At 47.9% G+C, this 25,853-nt stretch overlaps 1 protein-coding gene across 1 annotated transcript in view; it reads right to left on the bottom strand.

Annotated features, from left to right (window-relative positions):
• The window catches only part of LOC136548425 (uncharacterized), a 78,472-nt gene extending 62,846 nt beyond the window's left edge, over positions 1 to 15,626 (bottom strand). Inside the window, exon 1 of the mRNA XM_066539955.1 lies at positions 15,567 to 15,626. Within this exon, the coding sequence (XP_066396052.1) occupies positions 15,567 to 15,626 (60 nt within the window). The remainder of the gene's footprint in view (positions 1 to 15,566) is intronic.
• Positions 15,627 to 25,853: the final 10,227 nt, after the last annotated feature.

Genomic DNA, 25,853 nt, shown 5'->3' with positions numbered 1-25,853 from the left:
TTCGGTACAACTTGTACTAGGCTTACCCACTCAATGGGTACATCAATGAGCTTGTGTATGTTGAGCAACCTCCCGGTTTTGAAAGTGAAAAGAAACCCAACCATGTTTACAAGTTGAGATAGGCTTTGTATGGATTGAAACAAGCACCTAGAGCATGGTATGAGAGATTGAGGGATTTCCTACTCTCTAAGGGATTCAAGATGGGAAAGGTTGACACCACTCTCTTCACCAAGAAGCTTGGAAATGAGTTGTTTGTAATGCAAATCTATGTTGATGATATCATATTTGGGTCAACAAATCAAGATTTTTGTGAAGAGTTTGGCAAGATGATGGCAAGTGAGTTTGAGATGTCCATGATTGAAGAGCTTAGTTACTTCCTTGGTCTTCAAATCAAGCAAATGAAGAATGGCACATTTGTGAGTCAAGGCAAGTATATCAAGGACATGATCAAGAAGTTTGGAATGGATGATGCTAAAGCTATTAGTACACCAATGGGAACAAGTGGAAGCTTGGATAGTGATGCTAGTGCCAACATGGTGGATCAAAAGATGTATCGGTCTATGATTGGAAGCCTACTCTATGTGACCGCATCAAGGCCGGATGTGATGTTTAGTGTATGCATGTGTGCTAGATTTCAAGCCTCACCAAGAGAGTCATTTGAAGGCAACAAAGAGAATATTGAGGTACTTGAAGCATACACAAAATGTTGGATTGTGGTATCCCAAAGGAGCAAGATTTGAGTTGATTGGATATTCAGACTTCGATTATGCGGGATGCAAAGTTGAGAGAAAGAGCACATCGGGCACATGTCAACTATTGGGAAGATCACTTGTGTCTTGGTCATCAAAGAAGCAAAATAGTGTAGCACTTTCAACCGCCAAAGTGGAGTACATTTCAGCTGGTAGTTGTTGTGCTCAAATACTTTGGATGAAGGCTACTCTGAGTGACTTTGGAATCAAATTCAAGCAAGTGCCATTGTAACACCCCTGGTGTTACGAGTTTATTTAGCACCGCGATTTAGGCCTAAGAAAATTTTCAAAACGAGTTTTTCGGGTTTTTAATTTAAAACGTACTTGCTGCGACAAGTGAATCCCGTGTGACTTAGTTTCGTGGACTCAAATTAACGCTCAAGTTAAATCACGCCGGGCGTATAAATATTTAGGAATGTCGAATGACAATTCTGGCCAATCGATAGCAAACGGCTCGTTCTATTAGATTAAGCATGAAAAACAACTTTTATAAATAAAATAAAATCTATTAATAAATAGAATGATATACATATATATATATATATATATATAGCTTTTGAATCAAATTCGAGCTTGCTAAAATTTTCATGTGCCTAGATGTTGCAGATTGACTAAAGTAGTAAACTGTTATATATATATATATGTATATATGTATATGTATGTGTGGGGAGAGACTATTCAGTAGCCGGCTACAGAATAAGTTATTCTGTAGCCACCTCCATTTACCATAATTTTATATACTAATTTACCGTAATGTCAATACATATTTACGATAGTTGGGTTACTATAACACACGGGGATATTTACCATAACGTTATATTAAACCACTTAGTAAGGAGTTACTATAATCTCGTAAATTAACATAGTAATTATCATAACTCAAAGTGGCTACAGAATAAGTTATTCTGTAGCCAGCTACAGGATAGTAGTTCTATGTATGTGTGTGTATATATATATATATATGTATATATATATATATGCATATATATTGGAATCGAAGCCAATCCAGACGTGGAGTGCAACCAATACTACGTTATGGATTGAAACATATACATCTATCTAATCAGAATTCGAATACGTGCATACATGAACGCACATGCAGTCACGGTCAGTCAGTGCATGCATCTTCCTCCCTGGAAGGCTAGAACGTCCAGCCGATCTTCTCTTGTGCTTGTACTGCTATAGCCCTCTTGTGCAGGTCATGTGCACGGTGAGCCACGACTAGGGCCACGGCCGTACTGGCCCCAGGCCTGGGTCCGCCAATGGTCATGTCACCTCTGTAGTTAAGACCTGCCCTTCGGACACTCCACTTCTCAGGCACCCTTTCCTCACGGCAGACTGAAGCAGTGAAGATTTTCCTCACGTCAGAATTGGAGCAGTGAAGATTTTCCATACGTCGACACTGTAGCAGGACAGCAAACAATGTTCGCGCGTGGAAAGCACTGTTCCTGCATGGAAAACACTGTAGCACGCAGAAATCACTGTAGTGCGAAGTCAAGCCAGTGAGCCTTGCACGGTGTGCATCACTCAGGAATTACTGTTCATCCGCAGAAAGTACTGTTCACCCGTAGAAAACACTGTTCGCCCGCGCCTCACGTCATGAACCAGGAGGGCTTTATTACCTTTAAGCAAGCTAGTTAGCCGCTAATCTTACGATGCGTCGCTGTCGCGCCTTCGCGTCTCCTGTCTATAAAAAGGATACGCCGAGCTGCCGAGCCGTTCCGCTCCGCTGTTCACTTGTTTCTTTCAACTCCAGTTCGTCTGTTCTTGTCCGAGAAAGCCGCGTCTATCGTTTTCTCCGCAAGCTGAAATCGACCGAGGTAGCTAGCCTCCAAGAATTCCTTCATTCTCCTTCTTCATTATTTTTTGACCCAACGGTGCAGTGTTTGAAAGGAGACCAAGCGAACATTAATTTGTGCTTGGCAGCCAGACATACAGGCTTGACTGACTGAGCTACTTGTCTTGCCCCAAAATTTTGATGGCAGCAACTTGTCTTGGCCGAAACTTTTGACGAGAGGGCCAACAGAGAGTTAATACGAGAGATAAATGACGCAAGCATCCGTGCTAGTGCATTCAGCAGCCATGCAGAGGGAGAGGACAGTGACATATGCAAATTGCTTCCTGTCGTGCACGGTGGAGTGCCCCGGTACTATGCGAAGGAGAGGAGACCAATTAGTCTTGGGTTCGTACATGAAAGCCAGCGCACCAGCAGCATTTTTATAGCACCAGCAGCCAAGCAACGCAAGCTGCATTAGGCCATTTCTTCTTTGTCTCCAACCACGCCCTGCACCACAGCACGTCGTGCTACTGCCACTGCACGCCGGCGCAACCACGCTCCGGTTGCCTCCGCACGCCCGCGGCATAGCGACGTCCACACGTGACTCCGTCTCTGCCGACCTGTTGCCCTGGCTAAGCTCCAACTTATCTCTTTCGTCTTTTAAATATCTTGTTTATACATGTTTTCCTTAGACAAGCATATTGCAAAGATGTATACCATTTAGGAGCGATGGTGGATTAACTGGAATAACCAAAAGAAGGCATGATGGTGACCACACATCGACGGAGGAACGATGAGGGATCGTGGGATCAACTGGAGTAGCTGAAAGATGATGCTATGGTGATCATATCACGAAGATGGAATGCTAACTTTTGGTTATATTTTACCAAGGCAAGCCCCGGTGCATAACCCCTACTTTCTGCAGTTTAAATTATATTTGTGCATTAAGTTTCAAGGAGTTGAATGAAACCCACTTGCATATATATATATATATATATATATATATATATATATATATATATATATATATATATCTTTATCCTATGAGTCTTACTAGTATGACAGGATCGTGTAGATTGCTATGCTACAGGACTCCGGTAAAAGTCGAGTGATTGCCTGTCACTCGCGAGATACAGGAAATATGTTACTATATTATTATCACTTGGAAAATATGAAAATGGTGGAAAGGAAAAATGGTGACCGGGCAGGGATATGGTTTGGGTATTGGTGGGTGTAAGGAGTTGTGTCGCCGTGGACACGGGGCATAGCTTGGTTACACTGTCTTTCTCTGTCTGGTCGGTTAAGGACCGATCGCTGCATATGACTCTAGGCAAGTCACAGACTTATTATCCCGAGCACATACTTGTGTATGGGCGCTTGGAAGACTTGTTGCTCTCTTGTCGCGGATCCGGCTCTTTCCGGACCGACTGTTAGGGTTTGTTTTGGTGGAGGAGGTCCTTGCACCGCACTGAGTCCAGGACTCAGGGGCGGGGGCTTGGAGTCCCAGTTTGGACGGGGACCTGGACACCCGGGACAGGAGAGTGATGGGTTGGTCCTGCTTGTGCTTGGGGTACAAGCGGGGCATGTGTTTTCGGGGTACCCAGCTGGGGGCATTGATTCGCGAATCGCCGGGCTATCCGGTACGGCTTGTCTGCGGTTTAGCATCGTAGTAAGAACTAAAGATGAAAGATGAAAGATGGAAAAGGAAATCTGATTGCTTACCACCTGCTTGAAAGTAGCACAGGTGCTTACATAGAATGGTTAGTTAATGAACCAATGCGGCTATTATTAAAAATCAAATATAAGGACGCACGCTTAGTAATGCTTTCTGCAAATGCAACCCACAAACCAGATAGCCTTGCATATCCTTGGAGTCTTTTCTTTTCTTCTACCGGGTAAGTCTTGCTGAGTACAATTGAGTACTCAGGGTTTTATTCCCCCTGTTGCAGGTGACAGGTGGACGCTTGAGCTGACCTTTGTATGTGGATTCCTCCTGGTGGGCTCAGAGAGGATTTCCTTTACGCTGCGATCGTAGTTGTTATTTATAACCCTCACCAAATACTTTTATAAATGAAAGTTTCATAATCTGTTGCCGTAGTCTATATATATCAATACTTCATCATGTCATTAATAGAGGTTTATTTCCGCTGTAACTCTGTTCACATGTTTCTATTCCGCTATTCAATTAAATTGTTTACAACTCTGATAATATAATTTCATTCCGCTGTTATGTTAATAATTATTATATTCTAAGGTTGTATTAAAAGTGATGTAAGAAATGGTTACGAAGGATGTAAGCTTTATTCTCTCATTTGTGATCCTGATGGCAAAAATGTGGATTTTCGGGTTCTCCCCTAGGGTGTGCCCGACGGAACCAAGTAATTTAGTGTTCTCCCTCGAGTGCTTAGTGTCTAATGGAAGACAAGCACTCCTGTGAGGCATTAAATTAGGCGGTTCTGCCACAGCCATTGCTATGTGACAATGACAGTGTTATAAAGCTCACCAACAACTCGGTTCAACATTCAAGAACAAAGCATATTGATGTCCGCCATCATTTCATAAGAGATCACCAACAAAAAGGGGACATTTGCATTGAGAGTGTGGGCACCAAAGATCAACTTGCAGATATCTTCACAAAGCCACTTGATGAAAAGAGGTTTTGCAAGCTAAGGAATGAATTGAACATACTTGACTTCTCCAATATGTGTTGATACACCCCCCCCCATTATATGACATGCCTCTCCTTCGAGCAAAGCAAGGTAAAGTTGATTGACATGTCATCCATCCATTACTAAGGACTTGTTTAGTGCATCTAGTCATTCCTATTATGTCCTAGGCTCATTCATGAAAATTAAATGAATTTGATGCTTGTATGGTACCACTATTGCTTGTATGTTTGAAATGATCTAGTGGTAGCATATGACATGTTTGTGGGCTTGTAAACATAGTGTTTGATCTAAAAAATGAGCTCTAAGTGTTTAACTCAACATGGTACAAGATAACCCTTATATGGAGGTGTGAAGAAGCTTGTCCTTGGATCAAACTGAGTTAAATATCTTTTGCTAGTGATCTAGATTGAACCAAATTGGGAAAATGATCCTCACTTCACATGGCTTCACCCCAACCTATCTAAAATTTGAGCTCACCTTTTTATGCTAATTGTTGACAAAGGGGGAGAGAAATTCACAAAGATAGTAAGATAGGGGGAGCAATCAAATGAAATGACATTGTAAGGGGATCAATCCAAAATTGCACACAAGTAGGGGGAGCAAGCTCATAAACTTGTATGTTGCATTTTGAATGTGCATTTCATATATTTGCTTGCATGGCACAAGTTTTAAATTTCAATATCCATGCTTGTGTGGTGTATGCTAGTTATATGCTTGAATGGTGAAATGAAAAACTAGCATGCATAGGCTAAAGTAACTAGACTTAAGTTCATGGAAACTAGACCCTTGCTTGTAATGTTGATCTCATGGGGTATTCTAGTATGTGTGTATGTCTAGTTACTAATGGTGCTAAGGATGGTATATTGGTGCACTCCGATTGGTATCACGCTTCAAAGGTCCATCTCTTATACCTTAGCATCATTTGGTAGACATTGTCTCCTGTATTTTCTATCTAAGCATATGTGCAAGCTTCAATCCAAACTCTTAGCACATATGTAGGGGGAGCAATTGCTACCATTTGGGGTTCATGAAACTTGTCCATATACTTTTACACATGGTAAATATGCTTGGGCAAGCAACATGGATTCAATTGAATTTCAATTCATATCTTTGTGAAAGGGTTGTCATCAATTACCAAAAAGGGGGAGATTGAAAGCTCTAGTTTGGTTTTGGTGAATTGATGAAACCCTAAGTGCTAACCTAGTTTATCAAAGTGATTATGAGATAGGTAGCACTACTCCAAGCGGTGAAGCAAATGAAGATCATAACATGACGATGGTGATTCCATGGTGATGATCAAGTGCTTGGACTTGAAAAGAAGAAAGAGAAAAACAAAAGGCTCAAGGCAAAGGTATAAATTGTAGGAGCCATTTTGTTTTAGTGATCGAGACACTTAGTGAGTGTGATCACATTTAGGATCGATAGCCATACTATTAAGAGGGGTGAAACACATATCGAAATGTGGTTATCAAAGTGCCACTAGATGCTCTAACTCATTGCATATGCATTTAGGATCTAGTGGAGTGCTAACACCCTTGAAAATGTTTGGGAAAATATGCTAACACATCTGCACAAGGTGATACACTTGGGGGTTGGCACATTTGGCAAGGGTGAAGAAGATAGAGTTGAAAAGGAGTTAGTCATGCTGGTCACACAGTGACCGAATGCTGGGGTTCTATGTCCAGTCAGTGCAAGCTATGAAGACGCTGGCATCTGGTCCCACTAACGTGGCTGCACAAAGGAGATGTTGAGTGACCGGACTCTAGGTGAGTCCGGTCAGGCATGACCAGACGTGTCTGGTCATGATTTTTCACAAATGGAAGCTTACTAGAAATGATCGGATGCTAAGGTCCTGCGTCTGGTCACTTTCAAGCAGCGCGTCCGGTCACAACTTAAATGTACTGATGACCATTGAGATCGGGCAATCAGCATTTGAAGTAGGGGCCATGTGGCACACATCGCGCGACCAGACGCTTGGGTCCAGCGTCCGGTCAATCTGACCGGCGCGTCCGGTCATCCTGTTTTTTAGTGGACTGAGGAGCTAACGGCTCTATTTCATGGGGGCTTCTATTTAAGCCCCATGGCCAGTTCAAGCTCACTCTCTTGGCCATTTGCATTAACATAACAACCTTGTGAGCTTAGCTAAAGCCCTCCCACTCATCTCCATCATTGATTCATCATCTTTGTGAGATTGGAAGAGAATCCAAGTGCATTGCTTGAGTGATTGCATCTAGTGGCACTTGGTATTCGTGTTTCGCTGTGGGATTCACTTGTTACTCTATGTGGTTGTCGCCACCTAGATGGCTTGGAGAAGCGAGGATCATTGAGCAGAGGTTGCTGATTATCTCTGGCTCCGACCGTGGTGATTATGAGGGGTCTTGTGCCTTCCCCAGCAGAGCGCCGAAAGATAACTCTAGTGGATTGCTCGTGTCATTGAGTTACCTCACTTGTGGGTAGGTTCTTGCGGTGTCCAATTGTGTGGATGAGGTTCATGCAACACCTCTTAGCCGCTGAACCACCAAGTGTTGGTCGACACAATAGGGACTAGCGTGCCAGCAAGCACGTGAACCTCAGGAGAAAAAATGGTTGTCTCTTGCCCTTTGGTATTCACCCGGTGATTAATTTAGTATTCATCTTGTGATTGGTTCACTCCTCTACACGGTGGTATAATCATCCTACTCACTCATTTATATTCTTGCAAACTAGTTATAGCAAGCTCTTTAGTGTAATTAGAATTGAGAGCTTGCTTTGTTGTTTTAAGTTCATCTAGTGGAGCTCGTTAGTGCCACAAGTGTGAGAGCTCTTAGTGAGTAGTAACATAGCAAAATTGTGTGTCTAGTTATCATAGCAACTAGAATTGTTGGATAGGTGGCTTGCAATCCTTGTAGAGCTAGAGCAAGTTTGCATTTCGCTATTTGTCATACTAATCAAATTGCTCTAGTTGGTTTGTAGATTTTTAAATAGGCTATTCACCCCCCTCTATCCATATTAGGACCTTTCAGCGTCCCACAACCGGGGAGATACCCACTTGTGGTTGACCTAATTATCAGCATAAAGTGGCTCACCAAGGTACTGATGGATGGAGGCAGTGGCCTTAACATCATGTACACCAAGACACTCTATGCTATGGGCATCGACCTAGCACGCATTTGACTAACCAGAGCGCCTTTCCATGGCATCATGCCTAGAAAGCAGGCCATGCCACTTGGGCAAATCCATCTGCCCATCACCTTCAGGGATCCATCCAATTATAGGATGGAGATCCTCACCTTCGAGGTGGTTGGGTTCCATGAAACCTACCACGCCATCCTGGGACGACCATGCTACATGAAGTTCATGACCGTCCCCAACTACACCTACCTAAAGCTGAAGATGTCGGGCCTAGGTGGGGTCATCACCATTGGCTCCTCCTTCCAGCGCGCCTCTGAATGCGAGGTCGAGTGCTACGATCACACCGTGGCAATCATCGCCTCCAAAGTGCTCGTGGCCATCAAGAAGGAGGTCGTCAAAGAAGCACCCAACCCCAAGTGGTCAGCTGGATCTTTTGAGCTAGTGGAGGGCACCAAGGAGGTCCTCATAGACCCTAGTAGCCCCAAGGGCAAAGTGGTGCGTATTGGTACACGCTTTTCTCCAAATAGGAAAGCACGCCCGTCGGCTTCCTCTGCGCCAACAGAGACATCTTTGCGTGGAAACCCTCGGACATGCCAGGCATTCCGAGGGAAGTCACCGAGCATGCCTTGAAGATCCGGCCAGGCTCCAAGCTAGTGAAGCAACGCCTACGTCACTTTGATGAGGGGAAATGCAGGGCCATCGGTGAGGAGATTGTGAAGCTTTTGGTGCTGGGTTTATCAAGGAAGTGTACCACCCCGAGTGGTTAGCCAATCCCATTCTTGTATGAAAAAAGAGTGGGAAATGGAGGATGTGTGTTGACTACATGGGTCTCAACAAAGCATGCCTGAAGGATCCATTTCCTTTGCCATGTATAGACCAATTAGTCGACTCTACCTTATGGTGCGAAATCCTTTGCTTCCTTGATGCGTACTCCAGGTACCATCAAATCACGATGAAAGAGTCCGACCAGCTCGCGACATCTTTCATCATCCTGTTTGGATCATTCTACTATGTCATAATGCCATTCGGTCTGAAGAACGTTGGGGCTATGTACCAGCATTGTATGCTCAAGTGTTTCGGGGGCCTCATCGGGCGGACCGTTGAGGCCTACGTGGACAACATCATGGTCAAGTCCAAACAGGCTGACTTAGTCATAGCCGACCTTGAGCAGACCTTCACAAAACTTCGAGCAAATGGCATTAAGCTCAACCCCGAGAAGTGCGTTTTTGGGGTCCCGAGGGGTATGCTGCTCAGTTTCATTGTCTCTGAGTGTGGCATCGAAGCCAACCCAGAGAAGATCTTGGCCATCACAAGGATGGGCCTGATTCAGAACATAAAGGGGATATAGCGAGTTATAGGGTGCCTCACCACACTTGGCCACTTCATCTCGCACCTCGGTGAATGAGGTCTCCCCCTTTATCGACTTTTGAAGAAGGCCGACCGCTTTGAATGGATGTTCGAGGCCTAGGAGGCACTTGACATGGTCAAGAAGCTTCTAACGAAGGCCCTGATCCTGGTTCCTCTAACCGATGGAGAACCCCTTCTGCTCTACATTATGGCCACCATGCAAGTGGTTAGCGCCACCCTGGCAGTGGAACAAGAAGAAGAGGGGCACACCCACAAAGTACAGTGCCCCGTGTACTTCATTAGCGAGGTCCTATCCGATTCTAAGATCTGCTACCCCCAAATCCAAAAGCTCCTATACGCCATCCTCATCACCAAGAGGAATCTACGCCACTACTTTGAGTCACATTTGGTGATGGTCGTGATGTCCTTCCCTCTCAGTGAGGTCATCCAAAACTAGGATGCCATGGGAAGAATCACAAAGTGGGCACTCGAGTTGATGGGTTAGGGCATTACATATGCCTCCCGGATGGCCATCAAATCCCAAGTGTTGGCTGATTTCATTGCAGAGTGGACCAAGGTCCAAATGCTACCATCTATCATCGACCAAGAGTACTGGACGATGTACTTTGATGGATCGCTGATGAAGAAAGGCACCAGTGTGGGGCTGGTCTTCATTTTTCCCCTCGGGGTACGCATGAGGTACATGGTCCGCATCCATTTCCCCTCCTCCAACAATGTGGCCGAATATGAGGTTCTCATCAATGGCCTGTGCATCGCCATTGAGTTGGGCATCCGATGCCTCGACGTTTGGGGCGACTCCCAGCTGGTCATCGACCAAGTCATGAAGGAGTCAAGCTGCCACAATGCCAAGATGGTTGCATATTGCTGAGAAGTCCACCAGCTGGAGGACAAGTTTGATGGCCTCGAGCTCAACCACATTCCAAGGCGTCTCAACAAGGCTCCCGATGTGCTGGCAAAAAGTGGCATCTAGTCGAGTGCTGATGCCAACGGGCGTCTTCGCCAGCGATCAGCACAAGCCCTTGGTTCACTATGAGGGACCGAAACAAGCTAGTGACGGGCCACCCACCCTGGGCTCGGGGGCTAACCAACCATCGGCTCCATCCGACCCTAAAGTCATGGAGCTCGAAGAGGACCCAGTGACAGAGGCTGACCCTCTGGTCAACTAGAGGATGCTCTACCTTGACTACCTCCTCCATGAGGCGCTGCCAACAGACAAGATGGAGGCTCGATGGCTCGCACGTCGTGCCAAATCTTTTGTCCTTTTTGAGGGCGAACTCTACAAGCAAAGCCACACCGGGATCCTATAGTGCTGCATCCCCATTGAACGGGGGAAGCATTTATTGAGCGATATCCATGGTGGGGTCTACGGTCACCATGCCGCACCTAGAACCCTGGTTAGAAATGTGTTCCGATAAGGCTTCTACTGGCCGACCACAATAGCCGACGCTGAGCAGATTGTGCGCACCTACAAAGGGTGTCAGTACTATGCTCAGTAGACTCACCTATCGGCCCAAGCACTCCAGACAATCCCCATTATGTGGCCATTTGTGGTCTAGGGGCCCGATCTGGTTGGACCCCTCAAAAGGGCACCCGCGGGCTACACCCACTTGCTTGTCACCATAGACAAGTTTACAAAGTGGATAGAGACTTGGCTGATCTCCGTGATCAAGTCCGAGCAAGCCATGCTATTCTTCCTCGACATCATCCATCGCTTCGGAGTCCCAAACTCCATCATCATGGACAACAGCACGTAGTTCACCAAAAAGAAGTTCCTCCGATTCTATGATGAATACCACATCTAGGTCGATTGGGCCACCGTGGCGCACCCCTGCATGAACGGGCAGGTCGAGTGCATGAATGGCATGGTCCTACAAGGCCTCAAGCATAGCATCTTCAACTAGTTGAACAAGTTTGGTAGACGATGGGTCACAGAGCTTCCCGCAGTGCTCTAGAGCCTGAGGATGACCCTAGCCAGGCCACCGGCTACACGCCATTCTTCATGGTCTATGGTTCCAAGGCTGTCCTCCCGACTGACCTTGACTATAAAGCACCAAGGGTTAGGGAGTATGATGAACAGGGAGCCAAGGCGTCCCTCGAGGATGCCATGGTCCAGTTGGATGAAGCGCGTGATGTTGCCCTCCTCCGCTCGGTCAAGTACTAGCAGTCGTTATGATGGTACCACAGCCATTGAGTGTGGGGTTGGGCCTTCAATGTTGGAGACCTGGTCCTTTGCCTTGTCTAGAGCAGCAAGCACCACCACAAGCTCTCCCCGCCATGGGAGGGACCATACGTCATCATGGAGGTGTTGTGGCCAGGCGCCTATAAGCTCAAGACCATCGACGGCAAGGTCTTTGCTAATACCTAGAACATCGAGCAGCTACATCACTTTTATCCTTAATAAACGCACACTTTCTCTTATTAGTTTTGCTATCAGACTCCCCAACCTTTAGTGACACCCAACCCTAGCAATGGCAAAGGGTCGGGCCTCACTCGGGGGCTAATAAGAGCATATCTATCTGGTAGAAAGTCTCTACATCCAACCCTTTCTCACGATTAAGACCCAGAAGCAAAGTTTGCAAAAACAAACACTGAGTAAAACTGGTTAGACTGTGAGAAACCTATGCCTCGGCGGCTATGGTGCCTTTGCTCACCAGCGTGATTAGAGTTTTTTCCGTACCCCGAGCTTTTTGTCCTTAGCTACGGAAAGAGTCGGTACACGTTTAAGAGTCTATCTGCCTGGCGAACATTCTCCATGCCCGACCCCCTCTCACATTAAGACCTAGGAGCTAGGGTTGCGGGAACAAGCTCTAAGTATAACTGATCGGACTATGAGAGACCTATGCCTCGACGGCTACGACGCCTTTGCTCACAAGCATGATTAGAATTTGCTCACTCGCACCCTGAGCTTTACGACCTTAATGATGGAGAGGGTCGGAATGCACTAACCTTTTTATACAACAAGGGGAGAAGGGCTAAAAAGCTATTTGGCTATTACAAAATTTAAGAGCTTGTCCATTTATTACAAGTTCATCGCCTGGCTTATCTGCCTAACTTAATTTTTGGGCGGGATGTTCTCATCCCCTATCTGTGCAGGAAAGTCCTATTCCAGCGGGTTACACAAGTCGATCGGACGGCTTGGTCGCTACCATGAGATGGGTAGGGAGCAGCAGGACGCCCCATGTGGGTTATGCCAACCCCGTCATGGATGATAAACCTGGATTCCACTTGAACATGTTCGGTAAGAGCTCCCTGAACCCGTCACTCATGCCATCAAGGTAGGTCCTACGCTAGCAGGTCACCCTTAATTTAAACATGATTTCTCCTATTAATTGCGCTATCAAGCCTCTGACCCTAGCGATGGCAGACGATCGGGCCTCGCTCAGGGGCTGGCAATAGTGTTAAAAAAACTAGATTTCTCCTATTAATTTGGTAGACATTCTCTATGCCCGACCCCTCCTCATGTTAAAAAAACTAGAGGCAAGGTGTGTGGAGACAAGCACTGAGTAAAGCTAGTCGGACTATGAGAAACCTACACCCCGATGGCTATGGCTTCTTCACTCACTAGTGTAATTAGAGTTTTTGTCCCCACACCTCGAGCTTTAGCCTCTGCCTTCTTGGGAAGGGTTTGGAGGGGCCCACCTATGGAATCTCCATCGAGGAGAGGCCGGTAGGTCACCTAAATCGATCGAACAGCTTAGGCCACTACTAAGAGATGGATAGGGAGTAGTGGGATGCCCCATGTAGGTTACATCGGCTCCATCACGAACGATGGACCTAGACCCCATGAGGACATATCCGGTAAGAGCTCCCCGAACCTATCACTCGAGCCATTGAGGTAACTTTACCAAACCCCCACTTTTCTTTTCCATTGCATGATCATTCATTCATCCATTCTCATGCATGCATTCATTCATTCATTTGTTCATCCATTCATCCATACATTCATCCCACACATCCAAGCATTGCATATGCAATTGCTGCATCATAATGCTTCGCGTCGTGTCACGAAGCGATAGTCGTCTCATTCGATATGAGTGGCAACCGACCGAGATTCAAAGGCCGCCTCATGTCAAACAGAGCCAGGGGAGAAAAACCGAGATGAGCCCCAGCGGCCTTGCCTAACCCTGCTCAGAAGCGGACAGGGACACCTCGACCTTTCTCATTCGATCCTAACCTCAAGCCAAGACCACAGAATCCGCATTAAGGGGAGGCTAGCGGGCCACCTAAGTTGCTCTCTAGAGGGACACGGGCATCTGCTGGGAGGTGGGTTAAGAAGTAGTGGAATGCCACATGAGGGCTATGCTGACCCCATCTGCGGATGACGGACCCGGATTCCACTCGAACATGCCCGTTAGTGAGCTCACCGAGTGCGACACTCGAGCCATTGAGGCAAGTGTCATTAGCGATGCCCCTCTAGTTGTGGAAACCGAGGACGGCATGACGCATGAAATTTGGCCAACCCCTACCGACCCCCATGGGGCTCAGGGGCTCAAGCCGCCTGACCCGAACTTAGGAATCTACCTGATCGGGGTTCAAAGGCTGGCCCACGAAGGGCTCAAAGCTGCCTCGCGTCGAACAGAGCTAGGGGAGAAAATGTAGATGAGCCCTAGCGGCCTCTGCTCAACCCACTCAGAAGCATACAGGGTCATCTTGACCTTCTCATTCGATCCTAACCTCAAGCCGAGCCCATAGAATCTCCATCAAGGAGAGATCAGCGGGCCACCTGAGTCGCCCTCCGAACCGGCTCAGGCATCTGTCGAGAGGTAGGTTAAGGAGCAGTGGAATGCTGACCCCATCACAAATAATGAACCTAGATTCCACTTGAACATGCCCATTAGCGAGCTCACCAAGCACATCACTCGAGCCATCGAGGCAAGTGACGTTTGCTCAACCCCTCTGGTTGCGGAAACCATGAATGGGGCAACGATCACAAAGATAAGCCAACCCTCGACCGCACCCCTACTATGTGCGGGGGCTTAAGGAAAGTTGGACTCGCAAGGAGACCAAATGCGTAGTCTTAGAACGATGGCTCAGATCCTAGGGAGGGGGTACGTGCGAAAACAAGAGACGCTCTCTCCTACTAGTTTCACTATCCTTTCCTCGATCTTCAGTGACACCCGACCCCAACAATGGCAAGGGATCAGGTCTCACTCGGGGACTGATAAGGGCATATATACACCCTTTTCTAAAATGGCCGCTGCACCCGACCCCTTCCTCACATTAAAAACCTAGTGGCAAGGTCTGTGGAAATGAATGACTGAGTAAGGCTGGTCAGACTATGAGAAACCTACGCCCCAGCGGCTATGGCACTCTTGCTTACCAGTATGATCAGAGTTTCCCTCCTACACCTCGGGCCCTATGGTCTTAACAAACAGAAGGGTCGGAACACATGAACCCCTTTTCACACATAAAAAGGGAGGAAAAATAGATTCAATCAAACAAAACAAAATGATAAGTTTGTTCGGATAGTACAGAGGGGTCAAAGCTTGTCCGCTTGTTACAAGAATGATTGCCCAACCTATCTGGCTAACTAACCCCTTTGGGGGAGAACTATGCTCTCTATTCTATCTGCCAGGTCCTACAAAAGGGTTGCCACCGCTGTCTCCATCTTGTCTAGCTCGTGGGCTTCATAGCCAGGCACGAAGCCGTGGCTCATCGCCTCCAGGTCGATGCTATCCCCATAATGAGAACGAGCAATCACATAGGATTGGTTGACCTCGGTGCAAAGTGCATTCCTCTTGAGCTAGCTCACCCGAGCTGTGATCTCAACAGCATGGGCTATAAGCGAGCTGGTCCCCTCCAACTGCACCACCTCAAGGTCATCGCAGACCACTCCGAGGGCGGCGCTAAGGTACCGAGCTCATCGCTTTCCGCCTAAAGATTTCTCCTCACCTCAGTGAGGTCCATGGCTAGCCCGACAAAGATGCTCTCAGCCTCCAGCTTCTGGGTCATCACATTTCTGAGCTCGGCCCAGAGGGAGCCAACCTTTTGCTACGTGTCATCGCGCTCTTGGTAGGCCTAGTCACACTCTTGGAGGGCCTGATCATGCTCCTCGCAAGCCATGCCATGCTCTGAGTGGAGCCTCTCCATGGTTTGGAGCAGCTCATCCCACTCCTTGTGCAGCTGGGTGACCGCTACGACATCCAAACTCGCCCTCTTCTCTAGGGCCGTGAGCTTCTCCTTGGCCCCTAGCTTCAGCTCCCTTTCCTTCTCAACCTTGGCCAGAAGGTCGAGGATCCACTAGCGGGTCTCGGTGTCCTTTTAGAGCAGCTCGTCCTGCTCCTTCCTGACCTTGGCAGCCTCCTCATCATCCCTTCACGATCTCGCCGATAGGGCCTCAAACGCCCTCTTGGCCTCGTCAACATGCCGACGGGCCTTGGCCACCTACAACCGAAGACTGTCTGCCTCCTCGGTGAGGGGAGTTAGCTCAGCCACCCTTTGCTAGGCAGCAACAAGCTAAGTGGTCACCTCCCTATGTAGCCGCGCCTCCTCGATGAGGTGGTCCCAGGTTTCCTTCTGCTCAAGAAGGAACCAAGACTTCCCCCGGCTGCGAGTGATAAGGGACTAAAAGGAGACAATGGTCAGAACACAAAAAATATATAGGGAAAGACAAGGGCAAGAAGTAGGGTCAAGCGAATACCTGGCTGGAGGGAATGACAACATCACGCAAGGCACCTCAGGCATGGTCCAGGGCTTTGAGCATGGACGCAACCCCCATGTCAAGGCTCTCTTGCTCCATGCTCTCTATGGTGTCGTCGAGAGTGAAGAGCATTGACATCGGATCCTCTGGACTCGCCCACCGGAGTAGGGGCTACCCCATGTAGGCGAGTCGCTACCCACCGACGATAGGGCCAGGGATGGCTCCTCGCTAGCTCTGGTTGCTGCTGACCCTTCTCACCGTGACGTCCCCGCCAGGACACTCCCTCTAGCGATGAAAGGGGTCAGCGGTATGGACGATGACTCCTCTCCCAGCACCACGACCTCCAGGGACCCCTCGGTCATGTCCCCTTCATCTGGCCCATGCCAGATGCCATCACCTGGGCCACCGATGGTGCGGGTCACATAGGTTCCTCAGGTGCTGCCATGATAGCACCCAGCTGTGACCCACCTGTCACAGCCGCCGCCACCTTCGCCTACATCGGCAGGGTCCTAACCGGCTACGTCGTGCCCGCCATGGTCGGCGCTACGAGCGTGGTCAGCAGCCCCATCCGCCCCATTATCGGCAGTGGTATTGCCACCATCGCCGGCTATTCCATGACCTCTAAAGGCGTCCCTTGAGCCCCCGTGTCTACCCGTCCCACCGAGGGCATGGGCACCAAAATGGGCGGTGTCTGACCGGCCAGCGATGCAGTCACACTAGCGCCGCTCTCGCCTAAAACAGGCGCGATGCTAGCCGATGGATGCTGCCTCGCTTGAAGGGTGAGGCTGTTCTTTAGCGCTAGCACCAAAGGATTTCTCTGCCTCCCAATGCTGCAAGAGATGAAAAGCATAAGTCACGATGAAATCTGACCAAAATAGGAAAAAAAAATAGAGGAGCCGATGACTCACCTCAGCACCATTGGGCGGCGGATACATTTGGGGGGTGAACCCCCCGACCTCTACTCAACCTCATTGGGCAAGGCTGTTTCAAGCCCGCCCCCTGCTCTTGGGCAGAGGGGCTCGCTCGCCTTGGATCTTGGGGCACGATGGTGGAGCCACCCACCTTCACTGGTTCCCTAGGCGTGGCAGCAGAGCCGCCTGCCCTGGTTGGCTCCTAGGGCAGGCTGATGGTACGGCCCATCTCTGCTAGCTCCCCGGATATGCCCTCCCCTTCGTGGAATGGGAAGGGTCCCAACTCCTACAAGGATGAACTGATACCTATTAGCACATCCTTATTCTCTATGTTGTCCCACTCGATGTCATCGACTACCTCGTCATTGTCTCCATCATCATCATCACCATCGCTATCGGTGTCCTCCCTTCGCTCCCGTGCCTGTAGCTTCTGCTTCTTCTTCTTCCTCTTGTCCTCCATCACCTTTCTAAGCCGCTCACCCTTGGCACGATTTGCTGCCCTCATGGACGAATCCCTCGGCAATGGCACCGGGTGATCCATGAAGATGAGGTCCCTTGGCTGGTCCTGTCCCTCTCAAAGTTAGTATCAAGGGGTTAGGAAATCAATTGAAGAGGAGGTATGAGGAGGGAAAACTTATGAAGATGACATGGCCTAGTTCTGGCCACATTAGAGGATGTCCCAGCACCGGGTAGACGAAATCAAGGGGGGCTCCATCACCTCCTTAATGCATTGCATGACCTTGGAGTGGGGGAGCACTCCCTCGGCAAGCACCATTCTATCGAACGATGCCTCAGGCGCCATCGCGTATAATGGGAGCACGCGTGTCATCAACGGCGCCACCCTCCATATGTGGTAGGCCCCGATGATGCTTGACCCCTTCAGGCCGCTCTCCTTTAGGATGTGGATGGTGGCGATGTGGTCTCGGATCTTCTTCTTATCCTTCTCTGAAATGCCCCACTTCCTCCATGACTCTAGGACATCTTCTATTAGGCGGTCGGTGAACTCCGGCAGAGGGGTGGTGGCGTCGTTCTTGAGGTAGAACCACTACAAATGCCACCCCCTTGTTGGACGTTGACAACGGCATTGCCGGGTACTCGCCGACTCGGTTGTTCTGGAGTTGGATGCCGGCGCACCCCATCGGCATGTGCAGTTCCTGCCTGCCGCTCTTCTCCCTCTTCTTCTAGAGGGTGACGGCAAAGAAGTACCTCCACAGATTGAAGTGGGGCTGATCCATAGGAATCCCTCACACAGGGTGACGAACGCCACCATGTGCTAGAACCCATTGGGATTGAGGTGCTACAGCTCAGTCTTGTAGTAGTGCAGTAGCCCTCGAAGAAATCTATGGGCGGGGGTCATGAACCCAAGCTCATGGAAGTGGGCGAATGACACCACATAGTAATCGAGTGACAACGGTAGATCCTCCTCATCAGGCAACAGCCACTCCTCGACCAAGGTCCATGTGTGGAGAAGACCACGATGGATGTGGCCCTCCATGCACTGGAAGGTAAAGTCAGAACAGCACCACGGATCCATTGGAGGTGGGACAGTTGGATGTGGGCTCGATGACAGTGGGGATGCGAAGATGAGGAACCCTAGGTGATTGGTGGTGGCGGTCGGGGCTATGGAGGCAAGGATGCAAGGTATGGAACCTAGGGGGGCGAACCCTTTGATTTTATAGGGGCGATGGGTGCGAGGAAACCAATCGCCTGGCTAGATTTCTATGCCTGCCATGATCAGCCACAACATCTCGCCACGGGAAGTGCGCACGCAATCTCTATCCGTTCCCTTAGAAAACTTGCTAGACATTTCACCTCTCCGGACGGGTCACGACTCACCACGAATAAGAGGAATACGGATCAAAAACACCTCTACGGCCCACCTAGGCCTAGGATTTCAAAGGTTGGCCCATCGATGGGTTCGACAACCGCTCTGGGCACCCTTAAAATAAGGGATGGAAAGGGATGGGCCTGCAAGTGGCTAGTACCTAGGTGCATGAGCACCATGGGCATCCCAGCCCATGATCGAGTCTCAGCTAGGTATGATCCATTTTTTCCCTAAAGAAAGGTAGAGAGCCCTCGGGACCGGTCGAATGGACCCGAGAACTATATGGATTGACCGCTAAGAATCTAAAGTCAGTCACCAAGCTGACCCTAGCTGGATGCCCATGAATAGGATGCTAGGACCCACTCAAACTAGCCTGCTAACAACCCACCAAAATCTCATGGCCATACCCACGAAGGGTCCGACCTCGACGTGAGGGAATCACCATCCTCGGGACATGCCGTGGGCAAGAAAATGAGCCCAAGGCCCTCAGAGTCCTCTAGTTTGGAAAAACATCCGAAGGAGTATTGTACTCCTCTGCAGGCTCGAGGGCTACTGTCGGGGACCAATACCAAGGTACCCGAAGAGGAGAAGCTAATAACCATCAACATTGATTCGTCCGAGCAGTCAAGAGTGCGACTACAGCTCCACCTGACCCCTAGGTGCATAAACTCCACCTTGCCCAACCCCTGAGGGTTGGCTCCACCTCGCCCGACACTGAGGCCATGGGCTCCACCTCGCTCGACCCCTAAGGGTGGCTCTGCCTCACCTGACACTAAGGCTATGGGCTCTGCCTCACCTAACCCCTGAGACTGGCTCCACCTCGCCCAACACCGAGGCCATGGGCTCCGCCTCACCTGACCCCTAAGGGTGGCTCCACCTCACCCAACCCCTAAGGGTGGCTCTGCCTCACTAGACACCAAGGCAGTGGGCTCCACCTTGCCTGACCCTTGAGGGCTGCTCTGCCTCGCCTGACACCTGAGCGTGACTCCGCCTCGCCCAACACCAAGGCTATGGGCTCCACCTCGCTCAACCCCTAAGGGTGGCTCCACCTTGCCAGACCCCTAAGGTTGGCTCTGCATTGCCTAACACTAAAGCCGTGAGTTTTGCCTTGTTTGACCCCTGAGGGTGAGCTCTGCCTCGCCCGACACCGAGGCCATGGGCTCTGCCTCACCCGACCTCTAAGGGCTAGCTTCGCCTTGCTCGACTCTTGGGTTTGGACACTACCTCGCATGAGCCTTGGGTTTGCACTCTGCCTCGCCTAGCCTCTAGGGAGGAACTCCACCTTGCCCAACCCTGAGGCTAGGGGCTCCGTCTCATCTGGTGGAGACCCATACCGCCGCCGACCACTCTAGGTCCAAGCGTATGAGCCTAGGTCAAAGCTCTAACACTAGAGAGGTGACCGACATGCCTCAATACAACCCATGGCCATGACAGGCCATACCTAAGGATTCACATTAGGAACAGCGTTGGGCGAACCGGTGCTGTTCTGCCTAACCCTCGTATGAACACTAATAGGTGCATCAGTTTGCCATGATGTCTACCAGGACAGAGTGGAGCGACATGATCGAGAGACGATGCCTATGCATGGTGCCAGTGATGGACAAGGCCGCGACGTGAAGCTATCCTTGTTGATGTCTATAGGGTCGGCGGGACCCACATAGAAGAGAAGAAGGACCCGACGATCCTAGAGGATTTCTTCTCCTTCTGATTCTCCTTTTTCCCTCCGTTGTAACCCCTACTTTCCCTTGGCCTATAAAAGAGAAAGCAGGGCGTCCCATTAGGGGGCATCGGAATTCATCGCAACACACCATAAGAGACTCGAATCTAATCAACTCATCGAACCCCGAACATACAACCAAACAGTGACCGAGCTCTCGATGCCCATTTACCCTTTCCATCAGAGACTTGGGACATGTCCCTCTCTCACCTGTTTGTAACCCTTACTATGAACTTTCAGTGCTAGTAACACAAGCAGCAGCAATGAACTAGACGTAGTGACATTCTGCCCAAACCAGTATAAACCTCGTATCCTCTTAGCACACCATCCGAGCCAGACGCGCAATATTAGAAATTTACTAGTCGGTGGCAACTCGAAACACCGACAACAGGTATACCCGAACCATAGGGAGTGTACAAGGATATTGGGAATGTAACACCCCTAGTGTTATGATCTTGCTTAGCACCGAGATTTAGGTCCGAGAGGAATTAGCCGAACAAGTTTTTGAGTTTTAAAAATTTATAATGCACGTGAAATGATAAGCGAATCATATGTGACTCAGTTTTGTGGTTGAGAAAAATCAAAATAAATAGTGTGAACTAGTGCTCTTGGGAGCTCAAAAATCAAATTTGACGTTAAGATAAGCTCTTTTCATTAAGTCAGCAAACACTTGCACTATTGTTAAAATACCATTTTTGGTGAATTATATTGAGCAAAATAGTTAAATCGTGCTTAAATATTTTGCTCCTATGGGTTAGTATAAGGTATGGACTATTGCATGAAGTATTTGTTGATTGAAGTTAACAAGGTTTAGACCTATTAAAAATTACGACAAAAGAGTTAATGGTTACTTATCCCCAACTAAAATCCTTAACTTTTCTAAGTATGGAAAAGTAGTAAGATAATGCTATTTTGACATTTAATTTCTAACAACAATGTTTAAACACTAGCCGCATATTTTGGTATGGTTGATTGCACCAAAGTGAGAGTTTGAGCATGGCATAGGTCGAAGTTGTGTTGGATGTCATGTTGCTCTCGTAAAAATTGCCCAAACTTCGTTGGAATGCGTTGTAAACCATGTCATTGGCGCTCTGTTCATGAACCGGCACTCCAGCGATGAACCCAAGTAGGCATCCTATTATCTCCCTCTCTGGTTGCTCTCAGGTCATGACGATTGCTAAGCTAGCTAGCTGGTAGTGTCGACTTTAGGTTAGTAGGATTGGTTGAACTTCGGTTGAGATGATCAGCATTCTTTGCTCCACTTTAAAATGTGTGCACGGCACCGAGCGCAGCTGCTCAGCCTAAGTCTGCGATCACCGTGCGCGTAGACGCTATGGGCATCGGTCACACGCCATGGCCGGGTCATGGCCGTGGATCAGCCCATGTGCACGGATGGTGCCTCATAGCACCTCGGCCTGGCGTTGGCTAGCCTCGGCTGGCCATGGTCAGGCTCCCGATGTGCCATGCGCTAGGCCGAGCCAAGGCTACGGCTACCGTTGCTCGGTCAGCATGGCGTCTGCCTCACTCCTCATATCACCTACCATGTCGTGCCCTTAGCGTATGCCACTACCAACATGTCTAGTCGTTGGCCCGGTCATAGTGGCGATGGGATGCCTTCCTACCTCAATTGCCCTCGCTAGCCGACGCTGGTGTGACCGACTCTGGTCTGGCTGCTCCAATTCAAGCACATCCTACCACTGGTCTCATCACCTGTGTGCATAAGCTCGCTCTGCCACCATTGACTAGAGCTCTGCTTTAACACACCCTATCGCTCGAGCTCATCCGCATGCTTTTCTCCATGACATGACCACAGCGGGTGCATCACGGGCTCTACCTCTTGATTCGCTTAGCTCAGAGCTTCGTAGTTCAATTCCTTGCACCAGCAAGTGGCCTAGGGAGTTGACTAGCCAGGCGACCCCTATCAAGGCTTTGTTGTGCCTCGGCGTGGATGAATTTAGTGTTTCCACAGCCGCCGGTCATCACGCGTCCAAAACAGAGAATGACTTGGGGGTAAGGACCTACCCCTCGGTAGGGGTTCAACTAGTTGTTGCTATGAGCTCACCTTAGTCCCCTCATGCTGTTGCTCATCTTTGTTTGACCAAGAACGATGTGAGTGAGGACCTAACGCATCAGTGTCAACCTTGGAGCACCGCCGATATCACTGCACACACGTGGCCAGGCCACCTTGGAACTCTCCCGCCTCAACCGCCACCACAGCGCGAATTCTGGTGAGCTACTGGTGCTTACCTGCTATCTCCACAACCTCAATAGAACCTTCGGTCGCTAGAACAGTCACGTCGCTGCTGCAAATAGTCGCTCACCGCTGCAGCTCATGCCAGTGTGCCTCCAAGTCCCTAACCGCCACCCATCCTTATGCGTTTAGCTATAGATGGCGGTCGGCCCTTTACTCCCATTGTAGCATGCCTAGGTTGCCCGATGTAACCGCCTTATGCCGTCGGCTGTCGTGCCAAAGCGCACAGGGTTTCTAGGGATCTCCCTGTGGTAAAGGTGAAAACATACGAGGGTTTGGTTGCAAGATTATTGATGGTAGGAATAATGCACATAGTAGTCATGTCATTGTCTAAAAGAACAGGGGGTTTTCTACAAAATAGCCAACACACGTGGGCGCCCCGGCCATGGGCCATGCTGGGCCACCACGACGCACGTGCAACCGCGCCGCGCTAGGATGTCGAGCCTGAAGGGGTTGCTGCCAGCCTTTTTCTTTTTCAAATGCATTTTTAATTTAGTTTCTAAGGTAAACTTGTAAATTCAGTATAAAATTGTTTAGTTAACCTAAAATTATGAAACCAATTTTGTTAGGTTCCTAAAATCATGATCTATCTGCTAGTATATTTTGTTCACATAATTTTGTAATATTTTCAGGAGTTATCTAATTAATTTGAGATGCTTAATATTGTAAGGTATAAACTTGTAGGAATTTTTGTGATAGATTGGTGATAGTGTTGGCTCTGAAACTTTCATAGTAAATTCCTAACATTATGAGGTGCTCACTGTAATTTTATAGCTCCAAAATAATTAGTTTGCTAAGGTAGCTAAATGAGCCCTAGTTCAAAAATATATGTTTAATCAATAAAATGCCGAAACAGCTTAGGATTTTAAAACTAGAACATTTTCCAAAAATGAAGGCTTACTTAACAACACGGATATGTAGACTAGTACGTTAGTCATTAAAGCTATCTCGTTAGCTTGCATAGCGTAATTGTATTTTAGAGTTGCAGTTGTCGTTGGTTAATTATGTTTTCTGCGTTGCATCCACGTATATCATAATAGGAACAATGATGGATCATGGAGTCGACTGAAGTAGCGGAAAAGATGGTGCCTTGATGATCGTGTCACCAATGGAATGCTAATCTTTGGTTATATCTTGCCAAGCAAGCCCCGGTGCATAACCCCTATTATTCTGCACTTTATTCTATGCTTGTGCATTAAGTTTTAAGGAGTTGAATGAAACCACTTGCATATATATATATATATATATATATATATATATATATATATATATATATATATATATATATATATATATATATATATATATCCTTATCCTATGAGTCCTACTAGTATGTTAGGATCATGTAGATTGCTATGCTATAGGATTTGGTAGAAGTCGAGTGATTACCTGTCACTCGTGAGAGGTAGGAAAAATATTATTGTTGTTATTATATTACTATCACATGGAATATATATAAATAATAATTGGAGATCGGGCGGAATGGTACTTGGATTTGGACTTGGTTAGGCATTCGAGTGAGGCTTAGATTGTACTTGTTCCGCCTATGTTGATTGAGGACCGCCCGTTGCTGTGGATGATAGTCAGGTCACAGACTTATTATCCTGAGCACATACTTGCTTATGGGAGCGGGAAGGCTCGTTATGCTCTTGTCGCAGATTCTGGCTCTTTCTGGACCGACTGATTGGAGGCGAGGAAAGGTAGAGGTCTAAGCACCATATTGAGATCGGGTCTAAAGTGTGGGGGCTTAGAGTCCAAGTTTTGATGGGGACCTAGACCCCATGATAGGAGGGGAATGGGTTGGTCTTATTTGTGCCTGGGGTACAAATGGGGCGTGTGTTTCAGGGTACCCAGCTAGGATACATTGATTCATGAATCACCGTTTCTATGAGACGGTACTGACTTGGCTACGGTCTAGCACCATAGAAAGAACTGTAATATGAAAGATGGTAAAATGGTTCTGATTGCTCACCAGCTACTTTAAAGTAGCATAGGTGCTTACATAGAATGGTTAGTTAATGAACTAATGATGATTGCTAATAAAATTGACTATAAGGACGCATGTTTAGTAATGCTTCCTGCAGCTGCAATAACCTACAAGCCAAATAAGCCTTGCATATCCTTAGAGTCTTTTATTTTCCTCCTGTCGGGTAAGTCTTGCTGAGTATAATCGAGTACTCAGGGTTTTATTCCCCTTGTTGCAGGTGATAGAAGGATATATAGAGCTGATCCTTGTGTGTGGAAACCTCCTGGTGGGCTCAGAGAGGATTCCTTTCACACTACGACTGTAGTATTTATTTATACCCTCACTAAAGGTTTTTATAAGAAAAAATGTAAAATCTGCTAGCATCTCTTGTATATAAATATCTACTATGTTAATACTCCACCAGGTCATTAAATGAATATTTGCTTCCTCTGTAACTCTGATAACATTGTTATATTCCGTTGTTATAATCAATTGAGGTAACATCCTGCTACTATAATTAAGTGATGTAAGAAATGGCTTAAGAATATTGTAAGCTTTATTCTCTCATTTATGATCCTAATGGAAAAATGTGGATTTTCAAGTTCTCCCTTGGGGTGTGCTCGATGGAACCATGTATTTAGTGTCCTCTCTTGAGTACTTAGTGTCTAATGGAAGACAAGTACTCCTAGGAGGCATTAGATTAGGCGGTTCTACCATAGGGAAGCTCTATGCTCTAGCTTTTACTTATCTTTCTTTCCCATCTCTAGAGTGGTTAGCCTTCGAATAGAGGTTCTATCTTTTAAACAGAAAGAAAAAGAATCTCTTGGTGTGGCATGGGAACATTTTAATGACCTAGTTAATTCTAGCCC

This window comes from Miscanthus floridulus, chromosome 4 (genome assembly GCF_019320115.1).
Source record: "Miscanthus floridulus cultivar M001 chromosome 4, ASM1932011v1, whole genome shotgun sequence".
Lineage (NCBI taxonomy): Eukaryota > Viridiplantae > Streptophyta > Magnoliopsida > Poales > Poaceae > Miscanthus > Miscanthus floridulus.
This window is presented reverse-complemented; position numbering and strand designations above follow the sequence as displayed.